Source organism: Megalobrama amblycephala, linkage group LG7, assembly GCF_018812025.1.
Source record: "Megalobrama amblycephala isolate DHTTF-2021 linkage group LG7, ASM1881202v1, whole genome shotgun sequence".
In the NCBI taxonomy this organism is placed as follows: Eukaryota; Metazoa; Chordata; class Actinopteri; order Cypriniformes; family Xenocyprididae; genus Megalobrama; species Megalobrama amblycephala.
The window spans coordinates 2,611,539-2,628,844 of record NC_063050.1 but is presented as its reverse complement, the minus strand read 5'-3'; the positions used below and the strand labels follow the sequence as shown (position 1 = coordinate 2,628,844).

The following is a 17,306-nucleotide window of genomic DNA, read 5'->3' as shown; positions in this document are numbered from 1 at the left end:
AAATGCATCTTGTGTTATATATATATATATATATATATATATATATATATAAAACATTACATGTCAAGGTGGCAACAAAACAAAATTAAACATATGGATTGCTCAGAACTGTAGTTTTATCTAACAACAGAGTGAGCCAAAAATTACTTTACAACAATTCAGTCTTGATTGGATAAATTAGTGCATTTTTATATTAGTGCATTATCATAACTCATTAAAGTTATGATTACAGAAATAATTAAGAGGCAATTCTATCTTCATAATATACTGATCAGAGAGAAACACACTGACCAAACAGTAACAGTTTGTGACAATCCAGCAGGACGAAAGTGAGTCTGTGGATCCTCTGAAACAGTGAGGACATCTACAGTAGCTTTTATAAGATCACACCAAATGAAGAGCCAGAGTGTTTCTACAAGACCATCACCTTTGATTCACTGAAGTCTCCACTGACTCACACAATAACAGATGAAACCTGATATGGTAACAGCCTGTCATAAGATATGCTTTTCCATGAATGTTCGTCTGGTGTGTCTCTCAATCAGAATCAGGAATAAAAGTCATTAAAAACAAAAGCAGATGATGATCAAGACTCCATGTCTCGTCAGGAACAATGGTTTCTGTTCAACAGTCAGAATAATGTTAGTTTGATGACATGCAGTGGGGCGGAAAGCTCTTCTGGGATCACAAAGGGAAAGATGTTCGTCCAAAAGCACTCTAATAAATTCTGGAATAAAATAATCACTTCTGACATCTAAAACATCAAAAATCATCCTCCAGCATTTCTTTCTCTCCCATGAGTCCTGAAAAAAGTCAAACTCATGAATATACTCAAGCTTTACTCTAACTCTAACATTCATTTAATGTCGACATTCCAATAGTCATCTTCATCAAAACAGAGAAAACACACACACACACCTATATTTTTAAATGCATCTTGTGTTAACAAATTTGGTCAACATTTAGATGTACATTAGCAAGTAGATGCTCTAAAATCTAGATTCCATAACAAAACTGTTTGTGTGTCTCAGTTGTTTCTCACAGCAGGTTTTGTAATCTGACACAGAGACAGTGAGGAATCAAACACCCCAAATCCAGCATAGAGGGGTTCAGTGAATGTGGTGTTGAATGTGTGTAAGTGTGTGAGTGTGTGTGTGTCAGAGACGCTGTAGAAGGACAGAGTGCCGGCCGACACGTCCACATACACTCCTACTCTGTTAGAAAAGGGTGATGGGACAGGTACGGATTTGTTCACATTATCGTGCCAGGAAGTGAATCCCTCGGTGGAACAGTACAGACTCCAGGATTTGTCACCGCATCCAAACCAAGTGTCATTCCCTCCTTTCCTGCTAATTTCTTCATATGTCACTGCTATATCTGCCTTGAATCCAGTCCATTCAACCTCCCAGTAACAGCGTCCAGTCAGTCTCTCTCGACACAGAACCTGCTCAAAGCCATCAAATCTCTCTGCATGATTGGGATACGGCTGCTTCTCCTTAACATATGTTGCTTTTCTGTTGTCCTCAGACAGGATGAGTTGAGTGTGTGCTGTGTTTGGATCCAGTGTGAGATCACAGGCATCTGAACACAAGAAAAGAGAAAAAAGAGGAGGTGTGTAAATACAACTGAAGTGTATGCACTGTGTCTATTTAGATAGGTAAGTAAATGTGTGTGTGTGTGTGTGTGTGTGTGTGTGAGAGAGAGAGAGAGAGAGAGAGAGAGAGAGAGAGAGAGAGACCTACACTTTCTCAGTCCTGGTGTGATTCTAAAAGGGTCTCCATGATCCAAACTAGAAAGAGACAAATAAAACCACAAATGATAAATGCTTCATTAAAAGTGTGCAAGAAAATGCAAAAATATCAGTGAGCACATTAAAATGAATGAATAATGATTTCTTCAAACAAGTCACTCAAATAGGGAAGACAGAAGCCAGATACAGAAAGAAACATTAATAATAATAAAGTTTAACATCTACAGAGCTCCAAAGACAGATCAGCTCAAAAACCAACAGTAGCCATAAGAGACTGAAAATAAAGAACAAATGACTAAACACACAACTAAGGCCCTGTTTCCACCTGGCATTAAGATGCATTTTGGTCGATCGGATCACAAATGGACGAGGGAGACACATACCTGTTTCCACCTGTTATTTTAATCCATCTCATTTGTCCACTTACAACCACTTCAGTCCTTATTTGTTCGAGGGGAGGGTCTATGGGCGGGTAAATGTTTTCAACTACCTCTGGAAGTGGTCAATAGCGGACAAGCTCAAAACCTTTTACACCCCATTTACACCTGGATTCAATGTCGTCCACTTGTGATCTGATCGACCAAAACGCATCTGTTTGGGTTGATTTCAAATATCAACTGTATATATATATATTTTTTTTTTTTTCAGAAATTGCTTACTGCACTTTTATTCTAAAATGCCAAAATGCAATTAACCTGCCTTAAAATTCCCTATGTGTGCAAAACGCACATAACTTCTAGGTTGTGAAGTGACATCAAACGTGCCCCTCATACCATCTCTCCTTCACTCGCTCTTTCAGTGGTCCTTCGGTTGCCAGGTGTTCATACCAAGGATTAACACACATTGGTAAAAGAATGTTTTTTTTTCATTTTTATTTGTCTACAGATAAGTTTTTTTGGTGGACACGGTACATTTTATACATATATAGTATAACTTTGTATTTTTACCACAACTGCATTTTCAAAATAGCCCAATTGTGCGTAAAACCGCAACCCTGGCAACACTGTCTGAAGGCTTATTCTCATTCTACAGTAGTCAGCACTCTTTCTCTCAGCTGCCACCAACTGTAAGCCTGAGAAAGATGCCACAATGACTGAAATTAAAAGATTTACATTACTGTTTTTTATCAATATATACATTTCAGAATATCAATTTTAGATTTCAAAACATTCCTTTTGCAAATACAGCAATACTCCAGTGCTATTTTTGCATGAAAACGAAGCCCAACTAAAAAAAAGATGTATGATCCACACAGATATCTGATCTCACCATCATTAATTTTGGATTGCACATAAAGAAAGGAGAAAACTGAGACTATAGCCAAAATCTATAAGAACTTAAAGATGCTGCAAGTCTCCTGAAGAACTGTGCACAAAAGTGTTGGTACTGTTTTTAAGACAAAGCGTTCACAGCAGAATTTGATTAAATTCAACTTATTTCAGCCAACTGATGTTAGCGTATTAGTAATCTTGCGTGAAACTCCTTTGATACATACTCAAGTTTCTTCAGTTTGTTGTTGAGCAGCTTTACTTCTGATTCTCCTGGATCATTGTAGCTCAGATCCAGCTCTCTCAGGTGTGAGGGGTTTGAACTCAGAGCTGAAGACACATAACCACAGCCTTCCTCTGTCACCATACAGCCAGACAACCTATAAAGACACATACACAGTAAGATATTATAAAACACACATTGGCAGTCAGACAACCTACAGAGATAAATTAGATCTATCTATCTATATAAAGAAAAAAGATATCCAAATATAAATATGGAGATGATCTGATGAAAGACATAATAGGTGCTGATATAATCAATTAATTCATTTAATTTCTAGACCATTCAATTTAACACTCACTGGGCAGTAAATTCGTCGACACCTTTGCTTGCTTTTTTTTTTTTTTCTTATCAGTGCAAAAGAGACTCGAATTACTCCATGTTCATACAAACAAGAGTTATACATTATTAAAAACTGTGAAATGTCTTCTTTTATTTGTGTACACACAGTAAAAACAAAATGTTGTGCTTTTTGCAAAATAAAGAAAACTAAGTTGATGCGCGAGCTGCAGTCTCTTTCTCAATGAAGTCCATTCTTATAGCCCTCAGAAAATTAACTGTAACTTAGTGAATACTAATCACACAAACATGAGACATATAGCTAAAGAAACGCTGAAATGTCAGGTTTTGAATAAGTCAAATAGAAAACAAATAGTCTCTGTTTGTGCAGTCTGTTTGAAATGAGATGTCAGACGTTTGTGAGTCAGCTCATTATCCGCTAATGTGGCCACACCCACGGAGTGCACGCTCTATTCAAACACAAATTCTGAGGCGATCCATGCATGCAACTGAGTGAACGCCCCCCATGGGCTCAAAAAAATTCATCAAGCTTAGTCAGATTCATGAACATCGTTTTGAGGTGCAGTGAGGAATAATTCTGGACAGCAGGAAAGTGTTTTTTTCTTTCTTTCTTTCTTTCTTTTTTTTTTTCTCCAATGCAGAAACGCCAAATGCCAGGTATGTGATGTTCACATATATCTTTGAACAGGATTTATTTCAGGGTATAACTGTGTACTCAAAATATGCAAAAAAGTATATATTTCTTTAGCCAATGCATTCTTTGTAAGTTCACTCAGTCACATTATTCATGAATGGCTCATTATGCAGCTCATTTGGGGCAGGGTCTTAATCTCCTCAGGTATGAATCACAGCATTATTCATGAAGATTCACAAAGATTCTGGGCATCCAAAATAACAAAGATCAAATCTTACACACCTCAGTATCTCCAGCCGACAGTTTGCACTCTTCAGTCCATCAGAGAGCAGTTTCACTATTGAATCCTGTAGGTCATTGTTACTCAGGTCTAGCTCTCTCAGGACAGAGTTTGTGGATTTAAGAGCTGATGACACAATTTCACAATCCTGAGCAGTGAGATTACAGCCAGCAAAACTGAATGAAAGAAGAACAGATCCAAATTAAATTCTTAACCTCATCCTACAACTGGTATTTCAATAATATTGACTTCATTCTTGTAAAAGAGATTATAAAAATGAGCAAATAACACTCAAGATGTATTAGTCTGCACAACAAATAGAAATAGTAATTCCATGTAGAAAGAACTGTTCATTGTAACACATGAATAATCACTCACAGAGCTTTCCTGCAGTTGATCACAGCTGGTACCAGTCTTCTTCTCCCCTCATCTGATGTGTTGTATTTCTTGAGGTCCAGCTCATCCAGCACATCCTCTGACATCTGAAGCATGTAGGCGATTGTTGAGCAGTGAGCAGGAGAGAGTTTCTCCTCTGAGTGTTTGTCTGATTTCACAAACTCCTGAATCTCTCTGGACAGAGTCTGATCTTTCACTTCCAGCAGACAGAGGAACAGATTGATGGACCTTTCAGTGGAGAGTCCATGTCCATCTTTGATCTTCGCTTTGATGTACTGTGTGGTTTCTCTGACGCTTTCTAAGCTGTTCTCTGTGTGTGTCAGTAGATCCTGTAAGAGTCTCTGATTAGACTCCAGTGAGATGCCCAGCAGGAAACGCAGGAACAGATCCAGCTGTCCATTCTCAGTCTTAACGGCTTTATCTACTGCACCTTTAAGCAGATTTTCTAATGAAGCAAAATTATTCAGTTCCTCCATAGTTGTATTCACATGGTAGTAAAACACATAGAAAGCAGCAAGAAACTCCTGAATGCTCAGATGAATGAAGCTGTAGACTTTCCTCTGATGAATCACAGATTCCTCCCTAAAGATCTCAGTGCAAATCCCAGAATACACTGAGGCGTCAGTGACGTCTATGCCGCTCTCTCTCAGGTCCTCCTCATAGAACATCACATTGCCCTTCATCAGCTGTTTGAAAGCCACTTCAGCAAGTTTCACAATCACTTCTCTGTTGGACTGCAGGGGTTTCTCTGGATCTCTCTCTTCATACTTCTGATTCCTCATGTTGATCTGAATCAGCAGGAAGTGGATGTACATTTCAGTCAGTGTTTGAGGGATTTCTGCACTCAGATCTTCTTTCAGAAGCTTTTGAAGCACAGTGGATGAGATCCAGCAGAAGACGGGTATGTGGCACATGATGTGGAGGCTTCTTGCTCTTTTGATGTGTGAGATGATTCTGCTGGCTTGATGCTCATCACTGATTCTCTTCCTGAAATATTCCTCCTTCTGAGGCTCATTGAATCCCTGAATTTCTGTCAGACGGTTGATGAATTTGGAGGGGATCTGATTGACTGCTGCTGGTCTGGAGGTGATCCAGATGAGAGCAGAGGAAAGCAGCTCTCCTTTTATGAGGTTTGACATCAACACACCCACAGATGAAATCTCAGTCACATCAGAAACTTTCTGGGCATCTGAAAACATCTGTGTGATTCTGCTTTCATCCATACCATCAAAGATGAACACAACTTTACACTCCTCATAAATCTTTGAGTCCAGATCTTGAAGTTCAGGATGAAAGTCCAGCAGAAGTCTGTGGAGATTGTACTGATGATCTCGGATCAAGTTCAGCTCTCGAAATGGAAGCACAAACATAAAATCTACATCCTGATTTGCTTTTCCCTCAGTCCAGTCCAGAATGAACTTTTGCACAGAGACGGTTTTTCCGATTCCAGCGATTCCTTTAGTAAGAACAGTCTTGATTTGGTCACATTCTGGTTCAGCTGAGGCTTTAAAGATGTCATTGCAGTAGATTGGAGTGTCTTGTGAGTGTTGTGTTCTTGCTGTTTTCTCCATCTGTAAGACCTCATGTTCTTCATTCATTCCTTCTTTCTCTCCCTCTATGATGTAGAGCTGTGTGTAGATCCTGTTCAGCAGGGTTTCATTCCCTTGCCGTTTGATTCCCTCAAATAATCTCTCATATTTATTCTTCATGCTGGTTTTGTGCTGGGCTTTGACTCTCTGCAGGTCTCCAGTCTCCAGTAAGTGTGACTGCAGTACTGTTGAAAAATCTCTACTCTTCGCAAATGCAATACCGTGTTCTAGAGAATTTGCCCTCTGTCTCTTCATCCTGGTGTCGCTGACAAAAGACAAACAAAACAGTATTTCAGACCTCTCCATTTTTAAAAGTCTGCCATTTATCTCTTATTCTCTTGTCTGAAGCACCCTCCTTTGATTTACATTTGCATTTATATATTTATCAGAACCTTCTATCTAAAGCAATTTAGAAATAAGAACACAACGAAATGTTTCATCCTAAGGTGGCAGTAACATGAGAAGATAGATCAGAGGAGTGAAGGTTAGAAATTAAATTAATAAATAGTGAAAGTAAAAAGTATTTGTTTTAAATAAAATAGTGAGAGACAGATTAACAGGATTCACTCGAAAGCTCATGGAAAAGATTCTTCTTAATAGATTACAAGGAAATCAGCAGTTTGAGTAGGCTTGGGAAGATCATCCCAACAGTGACAATGAATGTCCAGGAAAGGGATTTTTTGTCTCTGTGTGATGATGGTACCATGAGACATGCTCACTCATCAACCACAGGCTTCTGGAATGCATTGTACATCATTTGAATAAAAACATCTGTCAATGAAAAAAATGGCCAGTGTCTTACCTGGAGTCAGAAGACACTGTTGCATCACTGAATCCAGAGGGTAGATTCATCATGGATTGATCACTCTGCATAGACATGCAGCTCAATTCAGGAGATGAATAACTCATTTTAGAGGCAGTGCCCTTCTTCTTTTCCTTTTTATGGAAACTCATTTTAGTATCCTAATGGTGTTTCTCAAAAAAGTGTTGCACTTGACTGACCTTTAATATAGAAAGAAAGTTTTAAAAAATGAAATAGACAGACAAACATAAAATGACGTTGTTCCATAAGAGTGAGTAAAAGATGACAGTTTTCATTTTTGGGTGAAATATCCCTTCTGGTAGAACAGGAGCAGCTTGCACCGTTGTTTTTTTTGTATGAGAAGACATGGCAGAATGCAGTGACAGGTCCTCCTAAGAGGACCAAATCTGAAGGTCTGGTCATATTCTGGCTTTTACAAAAGTCCTGAGGGAAACTTAATCAAGGATGGCCACGCTGTCTGCAGAACATGCAAAAAGAGACTCGCTGCAAAGGGAGGACACATTTCAAATCATATTCGTGACCACCCACTGTTGTATAGTGAACCAAGGTAAATTAACTTTTACCTCAATACCAACACTAAGTTGGGGAAATAAATAATTAGACACAAAATATTGTTTTGATGTGAAATATTTTCTTATCTCACTTGTAATTACTGTGATGTTTCCGCTAAGAAAAGTTTGCAGCAAGTGGCTTTGAGCCAAGACGAGCGAACAAGTTCAATTCATATTCATATGCATTCGTGTTCTCGCTCAGGCCTGGTTTCAGAATCACTGAGAATGCTTTAGAGATAAGAGAGGGTGCTCCACTGAAGTGCAGATGTAATCTGTAAGCAATGGCTCTATAACTACAATAACAGATTTTATAATAGATTTTTTTTCTTAATCAATTTTACAAGATTAAGTCTAGAAGTCATTACATTTGTAAATATTTATCCAACACCATTAAAAAAAATATTATGAGGGCATTAAAATATTGCTGAATATCTATAACAAATTAACTATTTTCCTATTTTATTTAACCATTTGAAAATGTTTTAAAATAAATAATTAATACTAATATTTATTTTTTAATGCTAATAATTATCATTCTTATTATTAGTATTCCTGCATGTAGCCTTAAAAAAAAAGAAAAAAAAAAAAAAAAATATATATATATATATATATATATATATATATATATATATATATATATATATAAAATTTTTTTTTATATATATTAATATGTTCATCTGCATTTACACTGCAAATACAGAAATTAAACTAAATGCAAATACAAAACAAATCTGATTGGCCATTGCGTTGCTCAACTCTGCAAAAACACATGGTTTTTATTCAGCACAGTTGTACAGTGTACTGTGCTGAATGCAAATAACTTATATTCAAATTCAGCACATAAATAGCTTCCGCTTTTACCTGTAATGCATATGTAAATATTGATATAACAACAACCATTGCGTGTCGTTTTTTTTTTCCTTGTTTGTGCAGCAGAAACAACAGCATGATCACTGATGTTGCGTCTGATTACAGTAGTAAAATAACTACTTCTGTGGATTAAAAAGTGTCCTAATAGAGAAATATCTGTATCTTTTCACACGCGATCCACACATATAAGGATATTAACCAGTATTTTTTTTTTAATTATTATTATTTTTTTAAATATGGTGTAGGCTGTTGATCTAAGCGAAGTAAATCTGAATGCATATCCGAATTCACCTAAACACTTTAAACGTCCATGTTTCCGAAAAAGCGACTGAACTATTTTGGGTTTGACATTTCATGTAAAAATGACAAAACACAAATAGCAGCTCATTTTTATAAATACATGGTTATATGAAAAAGTTCCGAACTTACCACAAAATATGTGGCTGTTTAAGTATCCAATGTTAACAGGTTTGAAGCCTCAAAGTTGCGTCTTTTCTCTTCACCCTCTTTTAATTTCGATTCTAGTTACCTGGTAACTACACCTATAAACTCCACCCTAAAGAAAAACAACCGCGCTCCCTCTAGTGGCGCAGAGTGTCATCACAATCTCCTTGAGTCTCGAGCAGGTGTGATTTAAAGCTGCTTTAGGCGAACGATCTCACAAAGTATTAATACAAATTAAACACAATATGGAAACTAGACATCGATTTTATGTGGTTTAGTACGGTAAATAAATAATGGGTCTTTGTTGTCAGTCACCATTACTATCTGACCAACCTGTAATCATGTGAAAAATGATTATATCATATAGCAGTCTTGAATGGAGTATAAACTGAAGTGTACTTCACGTCTCCCTCACCTTCCTCATAATCTCACAGCGGTCAGATGATCCAGACAGAACAGGGACAGACTCCGGCCGTGTCCCTCTGAGACATGACTGTCCTGGACACACAGCAGCAGAGACTCCAACAACACATCCATTCAGGACATGAGAGAGGAACCAATGAAGATGAAGAATGAAAACAGAATGAGAAATCAGAAAGACACATGAAATAGAGGAGAGCAGACAGTGTGTGAGTGACATCTGCCCTTACGGAATGAAAATATATTCCCATATATTTATGATCAATATATTATATAGTGTAAATATACTGAAAAATATATGAAATAATATATTGCATTAATATATTGTTATATATTACAATATATTGACTAATACATAAGGAATTGCCACTTTTCATATATATTTTTAAAATATTTTTACAATATATTTACACTAAAATGTAATTAGTTGATTAGAAAATGTGGAAAACAATTGCCTTAAATTTCTCAAATTTTAAGTTGCTAATACAAAACCACATAAACAAGTGTTGGGACAATGACAGACTGTGCATTTATTACTGTTTAAACTGAAAATACTTTGTGCATGTCTGAAACTTAACTGAATAATTAAAAAAAAAATCACTGCAATAGTTATTTCTGTCAGACGTCTATAGATGTTCTAAGTTAGCAACAAATAACGGTGCACTTGTTCATTTGCATTGAAGCAATAGAGAAAATTAAAAAAAAAAAACATAATAATGTGGCGATACATTTGGTTAACAGAAAATACATCGTTATTTTACAACATCCTACAATTTTAGCAGACCCTGGCTTATAATAAGACCACAGTTTTGTTTTGTTTTTTTTTCTGTGTGGTGTTTGGTGTTCTTTGTAGTGGGAGAGCAGGAGCGAAAGGAGCGTTTCAGGTGAACATCGTTTTTATGTTTTAGACAGATATGTTTTTGCTGTGGTCAATAACTGATAAGTGTGGTCTATCAATACCAGGTGTTATTTTGTACAAATGTAGAATGACTTCAGTATAATTTCACTTTCAACATAAGTTGCACATTGTTACTTTCCACCCCGTTAGCTCGGATGAAAGGAACACTACTATACAAGGTAGATTTTTTGTGTTACTCTTGTTTTTTTAAGTACCTGACTATAACCTTGTAACTGCAAATATATTTTGCCCTTGATCTTTGCAAAAAAAAAAAAAATACAAAAAACAAACAAACAAACAAAAATTACATTTTACGTTATTGATCTGGCCACCTCAAATTCATTTTTGGTGAAAGGGATGAGGATGAAAGAGGAAGAAAGGAGATGGCTGGATGACAGGATTTTGTTTCAATGAAAAATTAATATATGAAATACAACGTATATACGTAAAATACATAAGCTGTGGCATAATTCATCTTATTTATTTAGGCTAGTAGAAGTTCTGAATGGCTGGTAACTTAAAATATTTAGCAGCCAAATTGGCCAGTGAGTGAAAAAGTTCATTTCAAGGCCTTGTTGCGAGAGTTTATTGTTGCAGTATAAATATTCCCATTCCACTGTGTCTGCATTTCTTAAAGCAGTGTCACTTTCATTTACATGCATACTTTACTATTTCAAAGCACTGCACTGGTCCCAGTTAAAAACACTAGAAGCACGACCCTCTTCCCAAGCACCAGTAATATAAAGAACACGTTCATTATGCACAAAGCCTCCATAAGCCTTGCCCATACAGTACAATCTTTGAGTAATGTACATTTTTTCCATGCACTTCACCATCACTACTATTAACCGATCCAAATGTTTAGTTAATTATAACAAATCAATTAATTATTTATATCTCCCTTTTGAGCGAATTTGCTACACTGAACAGAACAACCAACAAAATAATAGGATTTAAATACAGAACAAACCAATCATCTTAATGACTAACAGGTGACTGGCACACATGAAGAAACTAGATCAACATACACAAGCTAGGAAGAGAAACAAACCAAAACAGGATACATATGCATTACATAAATGCAAAGGGCAAAAATGCAGAATAAATAATGGAGTGGTGTTTTGCTGCAGAAAATGTAATTATTTAATTTTTTATTTATTTTTATGCATTTTCCCATAACAGTCTTACTTTACCGCATATTACTCAGAATGTACCATTCAGAATATTTCCATGCAGTAAAGTAATGTTTTTTTTTTTTTTTTTTTTTTTTTTCAAAAGTTAAATTATTGAACAAAAGAAAGTTTACAAAAAGATCCTTTATTGGACTTGAGCTGAGGGGAAACTGAGATTTAACTATAATAACACAAATCATTATTCTTAAAATTTTTATTGGAATGATGATTTCAACAAATTTACAGTTAAAACATACAGGTTTTGACAAAACACAAAGTTTATTAAACAATAAACTTTAGTTTTCAGATATTAAACCAGGACAAACTGAAGAGTTTATATAATTTTTCAAATGCACATTCGATTTTCACATTGGTCTAAAAAGAATAATATTTCATCATATTAAACATCCAAAATGTAAAAGTATAAAATCAATCCCACTTCTATTAATTTGGCTTATTTCAATGTCAGAACAGTGAATTTGGCTGAAAGGCAATACATTTGCAGGTATGAAACCTTTATCCAAAATATTTACATGCTTTTATATACTGATAATTCTGATAAAGTATGAAATACATAGTTTTTATTCTGCTATAAATGTGCTTTGACATTGAAGTCATTTTACCTTTTATTTTGGCATGAGAAATAAAGTCTTTATGAGATTTGCTCATTGCTGGGCAAGTATATTTGGGAAATTTTGGATAAATCAATATTTTCTTCTGTTTGGTTTTACACACATGCACCTTGAGCTCAAGGTGTCGAATCAAGACAGATCTTCTAGAAGGTATCGGTCCACTTCCTGAAGAATTGAGATGAATTTGGCTTTCACAGTGCCACTGCGCTTACGTATAATGTCACAGATCTTTCTCATGCTGTCTGCACTGGTTAAACGGTCATGCGTGATTTCTGAATATTGTTCCTCATGAATTATTTGCTGCACAAGCAGTTTATCTGCAATGATCTTAACATTTTTAACTCTCTGAATGAGATCTGGCCAGTGCTTATCAAACAATTGTGCTTTATTTGCCTCACTATTCAGATGCGGCTCATCTTTCTTTGGATTTATCGGTTCATTTTTCTCAGTTGTCGCAGTCCAGTTCTCCAACTGTTTAGCCAAGTAGTTCTCGTTCATCTTCCTCAGGATTTCCAGTGTGATCTTCACGGCTCCGTCTGGTCCAAATTGCCCCACCATTACATCCACTGTTCCAGTGGCGGCATCTGCTTTCTCCAGAACAGAAGTTGAAACAGAGCCATTATTCTTCAAGTACCACTTAAACTTCTTTAGTTTGTCTGTGGTCAGATCCTCCAGAGCTTTCAGGAGCTGCTCCTCAACCATCGCCATCTTCTGTCACTGGTGTTTCTGTGCTGGAAAAGAATAAATATAATTATTACACAGCTCTGTGGAATACTTCAGTCTGGTTGGTCAATCGCACCATCCAGCGGTATGTTATTCCCCAATAACAACCGCTGAAAACAGATAACACAGGCTCATCCTGGTTACTGAAGTCTGCAGCGCTATACGCTTGCTAGGAACGTTTTTTCCCTTGTGAAAGTTTTGCATTTGGTGAGCTAATAAAATATTTAAGTCTGTCAAATCAAAATTTTGTGCACAGTTATTTAATTATATCATCCGGTATCACAGACTCTTTCAGCTGCTGCCATTTCATGAATATTGTTTTGTACACTGTTACAATTATTATAAGATTATAAGATAACAAACAGGTTTCATCTCAGATCAATATATCTAATACACATAATTATTTATGTGACGAAATGCCAAATGTCACCAAATTCCATTTTCACATCAATGGTCTCCTACTGGTCATACTACAACACTTTATAAATGTGCTTTTGCATAATTTTTATGATTTTATTATTATTATTATTATTAAAGATAACAAATTATACATCATTTAAAAGTTCTAAGGGTTTATTTTCAAGCTTCTGTGTCTTATGTGTTTTATGAAATAGATACTCCAGAAACAGTAATATTGTAATTTATGTCGGGTGTGCAAATGACAACACGCAAAATCAAAATGGGACTTCATACCTTTGTAATGAGTCTGCGTCCAAAGTATATTTTTCAAAATAGTCCAGCAGTTTTAGTAATAATATCTAAGCAGTGACGTTGGAGTTTTGGTGTCCAACAACAATGCCATGACGGCTCACAGACAGTGGACAAATGGCTAGTAGAGGCAGCAGCAGCAATCCACCTGTCACTCAAGTGGCCACGCCCTTAATTATGCAGAATTTTAAGGCTTAATATAATTTAAACTGATGAGTTAAAAAAAAATCCACCCCCTCACAGTTGTCATGAAGGGCAAAAATAAGCTATAGACCAAACCACTACCAGGCTGTAAACATTTTTGTTTCTGCTGTAAAGTTTTGGAGCCTGTCTCTAGTGGCCAGTCGATGAATTGGAGTTTAAGTCACTTCTGTGTTGGTTGCAAGAGAGAGAATGGAATGGAAGGTTGCTTCTTATTTGTAAGTAACTGTTAGCTGGGTACCAACATCATTTGTTTGAATATATGCCTAATTATATATTTGTATTATTTATTTATTATTATGTGCTATAACCGGCAAGTGAGCACTGATGAGTGACTGAATTTAGTGACAGTACAGTGTGTTACAATGAAGTTAATATTTTTCATTATAAAAAAAATCATTAAAAAAAAATGAAAAAGCACATTTTATCAAACTAAGCGATGTAGTACTATGACCAGTAGGAGACAGTTAATGTGCAAACTGAATTTGGTGACACTACAGTGTGTAACATTGAAGTTGATCATTAATTTTGTAGTAACGCTTTTCAGGTATTGCACTTTTCCGACGGTCTCTCGTCTCTCAGCCGCCTCCTCATAGAGATCAATTTATATGAATGAGGCTCGTTTTGAGAAAAATTTGGTTGTAGCTCGTTGTCTACGTTACTATTGAAAAGAGGTGTCATTTGTGTTTTAACAACGTTTAGCTCACGAGTCATTTATCCGAATTTGTTCATACATTGCCAACATTAGTAATGAACTCCTTGAATTAACCCGTTTTAGCCCACCGGCAACTATAGTTGCCGCAGTGTATGGTTGTCATTTTCCTTTTGTACGTTTTTTTCTAGATGTTTTCCATGTTTTATTTCTCAATGACATGCAAGCAAACATCCAAATAAAGGATTTCAAGAACAAAAAAAAGGTATTCACTTCCTTCCTGTGACATGAGGCTGTCAACTTCCAACCCCTACTTCCAGGAAGCATAGCGAAGGCAAACCCTCCCAAAGAAAAGTAATTTTCATGTTAATATTAGGAATTTTTTGTTTTGTTGACATCTATATATATCTACGTAATCATGAGGGTCTCTAGAATCATCCAAACAAAACAAATCTTACAAGAGATCTATAGTTTTTTGTATACTTAGTCAAAAGTCCAAGCGGCAACTACAGCTGCCGGTGGGCAAATGACTTGTAAGTACATATATCATGGGGAAATGGGGTATACTGTGTTTAATGGGTTAATAAATCAAGGTTATTGGTCTTGTTTAGTGCTTTTTGCTTTCATAATATTTTATATTGTTATATATTATATATTGTTATTTGTTAATTAATTTATTTTTTAATTAATTAATTTATTTTTTTGTTTGTTATATGTGACCCTGGACTACAAAACCAGTCATAAAGGTAAATTTTTTTTTTAAATTAAGATTTATACATCATCTGAAAGCTGAATATATATAAGCTTTCCATTGATGTATGGTTTGTTAGGATAGGACATTTGGCCGAGATACAACTATTTGAAAATCTGGAATCTGAAGGTTAAAAAAAAAAAATCGAAATATTGAGAAAATTGCCTTAAAGTTGACTAAATGAAGTCCTTAACAATGTATATCCATTCACAAAAATAATTTTTTATATATTTACGGTAGAAAATTTACAAAATATATTATTGAACATGATCTTTACTTAATATCCTAATGATTTTTGGCATTAAAGAAAAAAAAATTAATAATTTTGACCCATACAATGTATTGTTGGCAATATCTACAAATATACCAGTGCGACTTATGACTGGGTTTGTGGTCCAAAGTCACATATAGATGTAATTTTTTCTAATGAATAATGAAATTTAACATTTTAATCCACAATGCTCTGTTGGAACAATTTAATGGCTGCACTTTGTTCTACACTATGTTCCACCACTTTTCATATTCAAGAGATTATAAGATGGATGAAGCTTTTGATCTGTTGATCTGTTGAAAGCAGTTATTTTGAGTTAGATGCATAAATGTTCTCCTCCTATTCAAATTTTACATTGAGGGGTGCATACAGCATATTTGCCCACCGGCATAGTTACCGCACATTCAAACACTTTTTTTAAGAAAGAAAAAAAAAAACCTGGGGAAAATAAATGCAGAACATGTTCACATAGGACACTATTAACAGGACTATATACATGAAAACGTTCAGAAAATGCACAAATGGGTTAAGCACTGATCGTATCTTTATACTCAAGTCCAAGTTCAAAATAAAACTTTATGAACCTCTCCATTGTTAACATACGGAGCATTTTGAAATACTGCATTAAACAGTAGCTAACTGTTTGTCCGACCCTGAACGAACTCAGTTTACGAGGGAACGCAAAAGTTTTGTGTAGCCTATTCATATTTGTGCAACAGAAACAACAATCATACGATCACTGATGTTGCGTCTGAATACAGTAGAAAATAACAAAACTTCTGTGCATTAAAAAGTGTCCTGGTAAAGAAATAACTTTTTCATATAAATATATAAACCACTAATTAATAAAAATAATAATAATAAAATATAGGCTATTGAGCTAAGTACATCTGAATGCACATCAAAATTAATCTAATCGTCTATTCTGAAAGAGCTATTTAGGGTTTGAAATTTCATGTAAAGAAGACAAAAATATTCGCTCAATTTTATAACTACATGGTTAAATGTGAAAAATTTCTAAACTTACCACAAAATATGTGGCTGTTTAAGTTTCCAAATTTAACAGGTTTAAAGCCTCAAAATTGAGTTTCTGTTCTCAATCTTTTTTAGTTTCGATTGTAGTTTCCTGGCTGGTAACCAACCCATAAACTCCACCCATAAGAAAAACAATCGCGCTCCCTCTAGTGGCGCAGAGCGTCATCACAATCTCAGTGAGTCTGGGGTTCACCCATAGACTGTAAAAAAATATGGACGTAGTGTCCGTGACGTCACCCGTAGATTTCTGAAGAACATTTTGGAAGCGAAAAAGTCGTCGCCATCTTGGCAGCGCGTCATCTCGCGTCACTCCCGGATAACTGAAAATGGGCCAAGAGGCGGGACGTGGTTGAAACTGAGGTACGAAGCTGTGATGATTCAGTGACAGAGCGGTCCGAACGAATCCAATTCTCAATAAACTCCACCCCTATGAAAGACAATCACGCTCCCATGACAATCTCAAGTGAGTCTCAAAAAAGTTGTGATTTAAAGCAGCTTTAGGGGACTGAACACATTTTGATAATTAAACATAATATTAACAAAACACAATATTTTAACATAATTTTATGTGGTAATAATGTAAATAAGGTAAATAATGGCTGCTTGTTGTCACACTCCATTATAATCTGACTTGCCTGCTCAAGATGCCTGTAGT

The 17,306-nt window shown here is 35.6% G+C and overlaps 2 protein-coding genes across 4 annotated transcripts; both read right to left on the bottom strand.

The window, feature by feature from the left end:
• Positions 1-168: 168 nt before the first annotated feature.
• Positions 169-9,420, bottom strand: LOC125271010 (protein NLRC3-like). Of its 2 annotated transcripts, none has more exons than XM_048194931.1 (7): positions 9,174-9,420; positions 7,303-7,502; positions 4,894-6,756; positions 4,518-4,691; positions 3,246-3,398; positions 1,743-1,789; positions 169-1,581 (listed from the first exon to the last, which is right to left on the bottom strand). In XM_048194931.1, the coding sequence occupies exons 2-7, from the start codon at positions 7,452-7,454 to the stop codon at positions 1,028-1,030; spliced, it is 2,943 nt and encodes a 980-aa protein (XP_048050888.1). In that variant the 5' UTR covers positions 7,455-7,502; positions 9,174-9,420; the 3' UTR covers positions 169-1,027. The 2 variants fall into 2 exon arrangements, with proteins under 2 accessions (XP_048050888.1, XP_048050887.1); XM_048194930.1 differs by having other exon boundaries at positions 4,894-6,765; positions 9,174-9,405.
• A 2,463-nt stretch (positions 9,421-11,883) lies between these two features.
• Positions 11,884-16,766, bottom strand: LOC125271044 (apoptosis-associated speck-like protein containing a CARD). Of its 2 annotated transcripts, none has more exons than XM_048194983.1 (2): positions 16,644-16,766; positions 11,884-13,041 (listed from the first exon to the last, which is right to left on the bottom strand). In XM_048194983.1, exon 2 carries the CDS (start codon positions 13,016-13,018, stop codon positions 12,440-12,442), a length of 579 nt encoding a protein of 192 aa, XP_048050940.1. In that variant the 5' UTR covers positions 13,019-13,041; positions 16,644-16,766; the 3' UTR covers positions 11,884-12,439. The 2 variants fall into 2 exon arrangements, with proteins under 2 accessions (XP_048050940.1, XP_048050941.1); XM_048194984.1 differs by having other exon boundaries at positions 11,884-13,036; positions 16,644-16,746.
• Positions 16,767-17,306: the final 540 nt, after the last annotated feature.

Coding starts and splice junctions, on each gene's coding strand:
- LOC125271010 (XM_048194930.1), bottom strand. CDS start 7,454: ATGAGTTTCCATAAAAAGGAAAAGAAGAAGGGCACTGCCTCTAAAATG. Junction 4,692..4,893: donor ATCAACTGCAGGAAAGCTCT/GTGAGTGATTAT, acceptor TCTTTCATTCAG/TTTTGCTGGCTGTAATCTCA. Junction 1,790..3,245: donor AACAAACTGAAGAAACTTGA/GTATGTATCAAA, acceptor GTCTCTTTCTAG/TTTGGATCATGGAGACCCTT.
- LOC125271044 (XM_048194983.1), bottom strand. CDS start 13,018: ATGGCGATGGTTGAGGAGCAGCTCCTGAAAGCTCTGGAGGATCTGACC.